At 36.3% G+C, this 11464-nt stretch overlaps 1 protein-coding gene across 1 annotated transcript; it reads right to left on the bottom strand.

The window, feature by feature from the left end:
* Window positions 1-486: 486 nt before the first annotated feature.
* LOC134661996 (uncharacterized) lies at window positions 487-11170 on the bottom strand. Its single transcript, XM_063518233.1, has 6 exons — window positions 11053-11170; window positions 9906-10047; window positions 4518-4704; window positions 4147-4246; window positions 1113-1499; window positions 487-627 (listed from the first exon to the last, which is right to left on the bottom strand). Exons 1-6 carry the CDS (start codon window positions 11168-11170, stop codon window positions 542-544), a joined length of 1020 nt encoding a protein of 339 aa, XP_063374303.1. The 3' UTR covers window positions 487-541.
* Window positions 11171-11464: the final 294 nt, after the last annotated feature.

Raw genomic sequence — 11464 nt, 5'->3', positions numbered from 1 at the left:
AAGCATGTATATGATCAAAATGTTTGTTACTTTTGAGATACATTTATAAATAATGCCATTATATCAATAATACCTATACACATAAAAGTTATTTACAATACTTGTAGTTACATAAGCATTTTAGCATCAATGTAGCGGATGAAACAATGCGAGAAAAGTATCTGATATTCCGGATAACTTTTCCAAATAAACGTAGATACTTATACCTAAAACTCTACCTATACGTTTAAAAGTATATATTTTACAGTCTTAACTGTTCTACATATAGACCCATCACTTTTTGTTAAGCTGTTACAGAATAGTTATACCTTTGACACCTTGTTTGATCCTCTACTTTTGATGCTGACTGTACCTACCTATCTCTTTCCATATTCTTAAATAGACGTGTGTATATGTAGAGAAACAATATAGGTGCAAAGTAGCATAGCCGTCACAGACACTTGCCGAATCTTTAACTAGGCAAAAAAATCAAACCAAACATAACTATATTGAATAATTTAATAATATTTAAGTATAAGTACAGTTACTATATATCTACTAACTATTCAAACTGAAACGGGTAGGGTACTTCATACTCGTCGATGCCAAATCCCTCGTAGTCGGGAAACTGCGGACCAACCTTGGCAACTGCAAAAGAAGCATTCCTCAACAAACAATACAAACGAACACAATAGGATTACGAATCGTTTACTGACGTTAATTGCATCTGATACGCGTAACGTGTCTGTTTGTTAAATGTGGTGTTAATGGCCTGGGTAATCATTAGCGAAATTGGGAAATGGAAATTCGCTATTTAGAATATTACGAAATAAAAAGTTGGTTGGCCTAGGTGTTTTCTAGGTTGATGAAGAATATTTTAAACTTATATCTTATACTTTCATATGTAAGCAGTATTTACTAGGTAGCAGAAATTTATTTCAGTACCTACGCACAACTTGTAAATATATAGTTACTAATAAGTATAAATGAATTTTCTAATGTGGCGTCTTCTTGTGATGAAAAATTGACTGAACTGTGTTTTATTCTTAGGAAATAATTTCCGGATTTTCGTAAACAAGTAATAATTCGATTGCCCAGTTTCATAGTAATATTAATAATTCACAGATACTTACAAATAGGACCACCAGTTCCAAATATTCGCTTAGGATAAATTTCTACGGGGATGGGCACAGCTTTTTCCAAATAGTGTACGACTGGTCCACGAGCGATTACTCCCTGAGGTAGTCCATGTGGGATTCCTTGTGGTATTCTTTGGTGTATCCCTTGGGGTATTCCGTGGGGTATTCCTTGGGGTATTCCCTGTGGTATCCCGTGATGTCCCTGAGGTATGGCTTGAGGAATGATTTGCAGTGAAGGTTGATGATGGCCATGATGAGGTGGTGGTGCTGCATGAAGACTCGGTCCACTCTTCGAGACTACGGCGTTGAAGCCATTGACAGAGTCCGCCGTGTAATCGACTGTTCGAACGGAGCCGTCGGGTTCCACTAGGGAATATTGTCCTGGAATATGTTAATTTAATGTTATTTTGATGGTAGGTACGTACGCCAATACAATTAGTTGTGACGTCATTCATAAACTCACCACGTGCCTCAATTAGCTATTAATAGTTTGACTTAATCTGTCATTATTATTTTTCTATTAATTTTAAGAAAGGGATATAAGAAGACCAAGTTAACTCTGCAGGATCATCATTAGCTGCTCTTGTGCCTATATCTGCCCCGTTAATACTGACACCCTCTCTCTTTGTTCTGTTCATGTGTGCCATAGACTAGGAATCCTCTAGACGGAATTTAGAGCAATTATTTCATGAACCCGATGCTGCCAAAAATACGGGGGTGCGGGGGGACGAGGTGAGCGAATCCCGTGCCGTGATTGGTCCGTTCAAAGACACGGACCAATCACGGCACGGACTTCTGACACTTTGACTCGAAGATGGAGTAAAACTACCATATATAGTGGCAGACGGGGTAGCGTTACTATGCTCAGTCTAGAGGATGTCTTGTCTATGATGTGTGCAAAGTTAGCTTAGAAGGACACCAATTGAGCCTTGTAAAGTTTTATTAATAAGGGGGTTTATATTTAAAATATTTATACTTTTGATTGGTTGGATTTTTGGAACATTCATATTGCAAAAAAATTCTAGGCTATAACCGCGAAAATCAAAGTTCGTAAATTGCGGGCGTCTTTCTCTGTCACTCTAATTACGCCTTCATTGGAGTGAAAGAGAAAGATCCCCGCAATTTGCGATTTTCGGTTTTCGCGGGAGCCCCTCTAAGCCGTTTCTCCGGTAATTCGTAAAGCCCCAGTACGGATATGATGGTCGTTCTTGTCTACGTGACAGCGTGATAAAACGGTGTCCGTCACTTTCTTTCCCACGGTGTTAAACAGTGACAGTTATTTTATCACGTGGATAAAGATGGATAAAGCTATCCATAATAGGCTGGCTGATCGCATATTTATGGCGGACAAACACCTGTGATCTGGAGCATTCACGAATTCACCACCCTAGGTATGTAATGTACTATTCCCGGGTCTATTGTTTCCCGAATAGTTTTAAGTCATAATGTATTATTTTCCCGCATTTTCGTTAGTCATAATTTATTTGGTTCAGAAACGCGTCACTTTTCAAGATTTCCATAAAACAAACCTAGCCCATCTATAGGATAACCTGACGAAAATCCTGAAAAGTTAACGGTTTCAGTTTTATGCCTAATGATAATATTACAAACAATACATTATGACTTAAAACTTGATGGGAAACAAAGGATCCCTATTTTCCTATTGCTAGAGCTATTTTCCGTGTAATATATTTCCCTTTCCCAAACATGGTAGTATTGTTTAATAAATCGGCGAGTATAACGTAGTTTAGCAAACAATGCCATGAAAACAGTCAAAGATCAAGATAAAGTAGTTACTGTGACTTGTAGTTAAAAGTAGTTACTCTGGGAACTGCGATTGTATGCGATGTACATGATTACTTCTCAGCTGCATAATTCTTATAAATGCCTATAGCTGTACATATTTTTTTATTTAGAATGATGATCAAGGGGTTAGTATTAGGTTAGTATAGGTATGTTTTTTTTTTCTTTCATAATTTATTTTCATTGAGCTCAAAATTATCGTAAGTCTCCTATTATTCTCTTTCTGGCCTAGACATAAATAGTTACCAAATGTTCAAGTGTAAACACCGGTTTTAAAATGTCGGTCAATAAAATTGAAAATATATATAGGTATCTGTCTAAATGGTAGGTATACCTACTTCCATTTTGAATTTATTTCGACATGACTTTCTTAATCTGTAACACGAGCAAATAATTAAAACACATATTATACTCCTCAAACTATAAAACTTTTGTTAAACAACTTTTAAAAATTATGAATCCTTTAGACTTCCGATTTTTCATACAATAGTTATTTGTACAACAAGAGATCAAAGTTTGATATTTCTTCGAGTGCTTATTTTGAGTCCCGTGCAAGCGAAAGATTCTATACTCTCTATAATCTTGAGCGTAGTAAGGGACTCAAAAGCGCACGAGATGTAAATAACTTTGATCTCGTGTAGTTCACAAAACTTTTCACCTCAGCAGTGAGAACATATTAGAGAACCCGAAAAATGTATTCCTTCTTCATCACTTACCTCTATTCACTCATATTTTCTTAAGATATACCAACAATTAAGTTTCCCCTCAGCAGCTTGAACAAGGGTACTTTGCTACTTATAAACAGTGAGCAAAATGCGATTTTGCTCACTGTTTTTAAGTAGCAAAGTACCCTTGTTCGAGCTGCTGAGGTGAAAAATAAATATTGCCTTCAATTTACACTGACATCTGTGTGTTTGACGTTGCTTGTCACGCTTTAAACATAACAAAATTTGCAATACATTGCGTCTTAGTATAAACTTTAAAGTGTAATAAAAATCAAAACATGAGTTATTTTCTAAAGTTCTGGACAAATGTTGGTCAGTTTGAGGAGTATAGCCTACATTTTATTTTATTGCTCCTATTACAGGAAACACCCTGTATAACTTGTAGGAACTTTACCTGTTGTTGTTTTTTTAAACCGATTGATCCAAAACTGTTACTGGGCGGCTACCTACTTACATCAATTTGATAGGTAATTTATAAATACCTATATTATTTGATATACCTTTGACAACATCACCGTCTCGTGTCTCGTGTTGTGACTTCACGTCACCGGTGCTGTGATCTGCCACTCCATAATTGAAGGCGTATCTGGGGCGATCTTGCTGAAATTCAGTGAATCTTTTGTAAATTATTGGTCAACATCGCTTAATCACGGTGGATATATTCAAATCTGACTCAAATGAGAATTTGTAAATTTAATAAATATTTAAACACAACTTGACACCGCCTCTCTAGTGTCCACTGTCCAGTGTTGTCTATGTATAATTATATCTGGCTTAATACATCACTAATCATATTTATCGATTAAAAATATCTAAACTTTTTTCTGATGATTATCAACCACTCACTTTTACAAATAAATAAAACACTTACATAATATCCTTCATAATTTCCAACTTCCATCGATGGCTGAAAAACTCCGTTATATTTGGGATTAGGATCCGCCTGCGCCACTGCAGCGATCACCACCAAAGTTACACACTCTAAACAATACATTATGCAAACACTACTCAAATGCGACTGCAGAGCTGAATGGCTGATCCCTGAATAAGACAATAGAGGGTGTATGGGTATTTATATGTGGCCTTATTTGTCAGCGAGCGCCAGCCTTGGGCAGCTTCCGAAAATGAAGTTTCCTTGCGCGGACGCGGCGGCTAATTGAGAAAATTTTCGCAGGCCACAATGGTCGCATGTAGATTACGTTGCAACACCGTATTGCCTTTATGGGAGCTGTTCAATCTCGGGACAGGTGCATCGCGTGGCCACGTTTTATGGAACGAGTTCATATTCCGCTGTGGTTTTAGAATAACTCATCACGATTACTTACCTACTATTTTTTACATCATCATGTTAATTGAATCTTTACAGATATTATGAGCATCGTATTTCTAATAAGGCAGGTACATACCAATTGAAATCCTCCTCGGTGATGGATAAACAATTTGTACATCCATATAAACAGCCGAGAGTCCATTATGAAGGTTTTAGCAATTGCTCTCGTGATTCTCATTATGGGTGTCCACCACCGCATACCATCAGACGATTAATCGGCTCGTTAGCCTCCTATAACATAAAAAATCCATTTTCACTAAAACTCTGTGTAATTATATTTAATATAATCCTGTATATTTGTATTAAGCTTCTTTGGATGTTTTTTTTTGTTTAATTATAGGTATTTAATTGAGCGAAACCGAAGCCAACACATAAGCGGCCCTTTCGACAATTTATTTAAATTTAAAGGATGCTGGCCTTACCCTTACTTGGTGAAAGCAATGGACTAGATACTGGGCTACAAGAAAAAAATACTAGAAGCCCCCCTAATAAAACGGTAGGTATACAATTTTATTTTCTAGGAGACGGTGACTCGCCTCCAAAAAGCGACATCTTACATGGCTCAAGGGCAACTTCGGTGTAGGGAGTTGGGGATAAAGTGGTATCACTGGACTTTAAACAAGCCGTCTCGCCACTTATACTTATTTACTTCATTTTCTATGACAGGTGAACAGTGATCACGTGATGTTTTCTATAGAAAACGAAGTGTCAGATGCCTCGGCCCGGACCCAGGCCGTTCTAACGTGGGTCATCCTTAAATAAAATGACGTATTATTATTTTTATGAACATTCACTACAATTAGGTTAAGAAACGAGTGTCATTTACTTATAAAGGACAAAAAGACGCATATTAATTATTAACATAGTTAGACCTAACAATTCGTAAAGTGCACATGCAAGAAAAAAATAATTTGAAATTGTTGATTAAGTAAATGCCAAAATATATATTACCAAATATATGACTACAATAACATACCAAAAAGCAGGTGAAAACAAACCTCAAATAACAATGATAATCCGCCATTTGCAAAAAAATGGCACACCGCGGTATTCGGAAAACAAGACTCGTTCTAGAGAAGAGAACGGTACGATAATTTACTAGATATCTGGTAGCTTAGATTTCAACTGGATATCTTTTGCAGCTCAATTCGGGCAAGCAATGTCAGTTTTACGTTAAATTATCGTAGTAAGATCGTTTCAAAATCGTTTTGAGATCTATAAATACATAACGAGACGTTTTAGACATTGTGGAAATCGTTCAGATATTCCTCCAGATTCGCGGAAATGTCAAATTTGACAGGCTAGGTAGATCTTAAAAATACCGTTGTCGTATCTTGGTGATGTCTAAAAGATATCTAGTTCAAAATCCGAATCGGGCCCACATTCTTATTACAATTCTTGTAAGAAGAGTTCAAAAGTTCCTCGATAAAACAAAACTGAATTAGTACCTTCATGCTGATTTACCTAGACGTTTTTTCCCGACGAGACAGGATATCCGAGGCATTAAGCCCACAAGGAATTGTTGATGTTTAACTTCAGCTAATCATGAATGACGAAAATTAGACACGTCGGCGTCGTGCTGTTGTTGTTTTAATTATAGGATTTACTTACATCAAAGGGTATATTGATTTCTTCACCCACACTTTGTATAAAGATATTGTTTAATATGTAATTTTCGATATTTGATAAAATAATTGGGTTATTGCAACAAGAGATAAAATAAACGTGGAATATCCTCTTAATTCCTAAAGATTTCTGAAGTTTTATTGCCTTAATGTGGGGTGAGTAGGCCAATCCTAACTACGAAATAAGTCGAGTGCTGATCCAAACCCTTTTGGCTCCAAGTCAGAAAACATTTATTTTTGTATAATAACAGTAATGAGTAGTTCACTTAGAACAAAGGGGTAATAATTTATCCAAACGCTATTATTTGGATAACACCATGAGGACAGCCTTCGCAGGTGTTTGTAACTACTCAAAAGCATTATCTCAATGTAATCTTTATAGTTTCATTGTTAACCATGGTTCCGTGTAAGTAAGGCCCTTGTGCAATTTTGTAAACTCTAGTAAATACAAGAAAAAATCACATTTTCTAAATACAACAACCTTATATTTAAACTCTATTATTAATCCTTATCCTATAAATTCATGCAATCAGCGTAATTTCGACAAAGTTACTTATCAAATTTATCTTCATATTTTTTAATAAAAATTAGCATTTATAAATATAGAATATATGTTTTTTCGACTTTTTTTATTATATAATGGAATGAAAATTCATCTTAGCGGATTGTTTCGTTTTCTGCAAACGATTGTCATGTTGGCTAGGCCCCCTGGTATATCAGAATGCAGTATCTGAATATTTCGAACCGATTTATAATGTCCTTCTATTCAGAGGGCCTACCGCGAACCACGTTCGACGTGTTGCCTCCCTGTCACACTTACGTACGAATTTACAAGTGCGACAGAGAGGCAACACGTCGAACGTGGTTCGCGGTAGGCCCTCTGAGACTATAGGTAATTGCTTTACGTAACAGTACGCAATACAGCATAATACTCATTCACAAAGAGTACTTATTGTGTACTTATGACAAATTCTTGCGGTACTTTTGTCACTGAATTTGTTTTTGTCTTTGAGATTGTCTGGCAATACTATTCATACAGCTTATTAAATTTGATTGTTTATCTAGAAATGTTAACAAATTAATACTTACCCACATACTGTGCACATGGCATAATAATTATACCAAGATAAGATAGACTTAGATAATAATTTCAATTGGCAAAAAGGCCACTTATATTAACATACCTAGATATAACCTGAATACAATCTGAAATAGATACTAATTAATTTTTCCAATGATACGTACGTAACAATACCAACATAACTATGAAAGTCTTCTCGCTAATAATATTGTTTAATTAGTACCTACCTATATAAACAAACAATTCTCCTACACATTTTAAACACAATTTCAAGCACAATGATCCAAAAAAGAAAGAATGTAAAACAAGTGAGCAAAAACGGTTTGTTTACGATCCATTCCATGTCAAAAGCGACCCGGCACTGCCATTCATAACACGGGACTGATACCATCACGTTTCCATACAGACGCAATGTATGCTGACGTATCAGACATCAACATGAATAAATGCAGGGACCAGTAACGCATTTCTGAATGCATTCAAACATTGTACGATTTCATAGGTGTTTTTGTTTATGTTGATATCACCCAGCCTCCGCCACTGAAGGGCTTAGTACTTAGCTTTTTCTTTAGTACCGAATTATATCATATCTATTTAAACTTATGAGTCACCGTCATGATTTTTATGTAAGTTTGGACCCGGATGATAGAATATTATTTTATTCCGTACGACCGGGTTAGAGCAATAATTATCAAAATTATGTAATTTATTTTTAACCTATCAATTTGTCACACGTTAATGTTTATTTATTTAAACTTTATTGCACAAATGTACACAAAAAAAGTACAAATGGCGGACTTAACGCCTTGAGGCATTCTCTACCAGTCAACCATTTGGCTAAACAGAGACAGTTTGTTTATTGAAAAAAAATGTGCACTTTTACTAACATATATGGAGTGAAACCCCTACTATAATAGTAAAACTTCTAAACTACAGCAGCAGCAACACAATAATGTATACATCTGTTCTTAATTTCAATAATATATCTTTCGACAAACGGGCGCATGTAAATATAAGGGTTCCGTTTTTGCCTTTTAGGCTACGGAATTGTAAAAATTAAAAAATGCCTCTTGTAAGTACTTATACGAAATTTCAAGATGCATTTAAGATTGCGAATAAACTGGTGGCATGATTTCAACAGGACGTTCATGTTCAATCTGTCATGTTGTATCTTCCCACACATTTTCCCATAAAGGTGACAGTCCATTTCCAACCGCAGCTGCACTGTTCATTTTACTATGGAAATTGACAGTAACAGCGACGCCTTCAGTACCAGTAGTGCACTGCGGTCAGAAATGGAATGTTACCCTAAACCTACCTACAACGTTTCACTTAACTATGTATCTTTTCCAAAAGTTTATTCAAATGCTAATACTGCTAAGTACTCCTGATAGTGAGGACTAGTATGGCCAGGGAGGTTGTTTATAAGATAAATAACCACTATGTAGTCTTGTATTGTATCAATTTATTCTCACATTTATTTGTGACAATCGTAAATATTGATACAAAAGTATTACATAAAACGAAAAGGAAGTTTAATAACCACGTATTTACGTACATCAGGGCATCAAGTAGATACATTTGTGTGGTACGTGCTAATACACATTTAAAAATCTAGTTAGTCTATAGATAGTTACAAACATCAGGTACATCTGGAAATTTATCAAAATAAGATATAAATAAAAACAAGAATAATTATCTCTTCCTAGCGACAAGCGTATAAAAGAGTACTTAAATCTAATCAACAATAACCTAAATTTAAATAACAGTAACACTTACAAACTTAGCAAAATCGAGAATAAGGCCTTCTAAGACACAGTTCGACTATGAGAGATCGTATCCAATAAATTCATTCAGAATTTAGCAATTGTCAACAATGTTCGTTTATTTTTCATTAAATTAGTAACGTCAACTTAAATCAACGCAGGAGTAAGTAGGCGGATGCGTATTGCTTAACCAAGACACCTGTATCTGACTAAACAGCTACACCGAATGCAGTTTCCTCTAATATTCTACATCTAACATGATTGTTCATTAAAACATGTTAAAATTAAAAATAACCGACGTAAATTTTAATGTACCTATGCCACATAACCCACTCAGCAAGCATTGGACTTTTGTCCCATTGGCATAGAAAACAACGAATTTGCAGCACAGCCCAGTAAATTCAGAAGCTACATTTTTCTCCCTGCGTTGACACAAGTAATGAACCAATCTAAACGCTAATGATGATGGTGTAGAAGAGTGGCTTCGTGCTGGGAGATGGGCGCGGTCTTGTGCACGACCGCGTTGAACCCGTTGTGTTTGTCGGCCGTGTAGTCCACAGTGCGCAGGGAACCGTCCGGCTCCACGACTGTGTATTGACCTGGAAACAAAGGATTTTATGTTAAGATTATACATACATAGTTTTTTGTTTAGTTGAATACGGTTACGGTTTTCTCTATGGAAATCCATTAAGTAATACCCGCTGCCTTTGTATATTCTCACATTGGCATACAAAATCGAAAGCCGTGAAAAAACATTGAGCCAAGGAATCCTCTCCTCGAACGTATCGGATTTAATACATTTTTTTAATTCCTTGTAATAAGAAAAAATAAATAAATAATACTTAGTAAAATTGTACAACTACCACAAATAAATCCCCGATATTAATGCCAAGTGAACATGCGCACCAACGAACTGCCCCACTTCGTAATAGTGTTTGGACCTAAGGCCCGACTTTACGAAGTAGGTATTAAATAAGTCACTTTATTGTCATCACGTCGTCAGGATATACGAGTAATGAGAACCTGGAGAAATCGAAAGATCTATTCAAATATTGTAGGCACATCATTATAGAGTGATTTGGATATTTTTATAGTAACTCGTACATTTATATTCGGTAACCAACAGTTCGTGAGGTGAAACTCGGGATGAAAACCGGAAAATGATGTTTTGCGAAAGTTGGTTCCTTCTTTCTTTATTGTAATGTAAAGGGGCCCACTGATTCCGCCGGACGATATCAGCCTGTCAGTTGTTCGGAACTGTCAACTTTTTGTTGTAACTGTCAGGCTGATGTCGTCCGGCGGACTGATAATCGGTGGGCTACGAACATAGACTAGGAATCCTCTAGACGGAGTTTAGAGCAATTATTTCATGAAACCGATGCTGCCAAAAATACGGGGGTGCGGGGGGACGAGGTGAGCGAATCCCGGTCCGTTCAAAGACACGGACCAATTACGGCACGGGATTCTGACACTTTGACTCGAAGATGGAGTAAAACTACCGTATATAGTGGCAGAGGGGGTAGCGTTACTATGCTCAGTCTAGAGGATGTCTTGTCTGTGGCTACGAATTACACAGAACGACACGACACAATCAGCGATCTTACCTTTGACTACGTCACCATCGCGGCTCTCGTGATGAGTTTTGATGTCACCGGTGTGGAAGTCGTTCACCCCATATTTGAAGACGTATTTTGGATACGCCTGAAACAGATGAAGAAACATTATTGATTTGGTTGACAGTTTTGCAACATTTTCTATTAATAATGATAGATATTTGCTTAAACTTGTTTCTATTAGTAATGTAGACTGGTGTGGTTGCAGGCTTGACAGCTTAGGAGACCCACTAAAGTAGTAGAGTGAGATGGATATATATTAAGCTCTCTGACACTGATCAGGTCTGCAATGCTCCTAAAGGGATTATTTGACGTTATGGTATTGTTATTATAATAGATGTTTTATAAAGTGTCATTAATATTGTTAAAATGTAATAGTTGATTAATGTTAGTAAATATCAAA

This window comes from Cydia amplana, unplaced genomic scaffold, assembly GCF_948474715.1.
Source record: "Cydia amplana unplaced genomic scaffold, ilCydAmpl1.1 scaffold_38, whole genome shotgun sequence".
In the NCBI taxonomy this organism is placed as follows: Eukaryota; Metazoa; Arthropoda; class Insecta; order Lepidoptera; family Tortricidae; genus Cydia; species Cydia amplana.
This window is presented reverse-complemented; position numbering and strand designations above follow the sequence as displayed.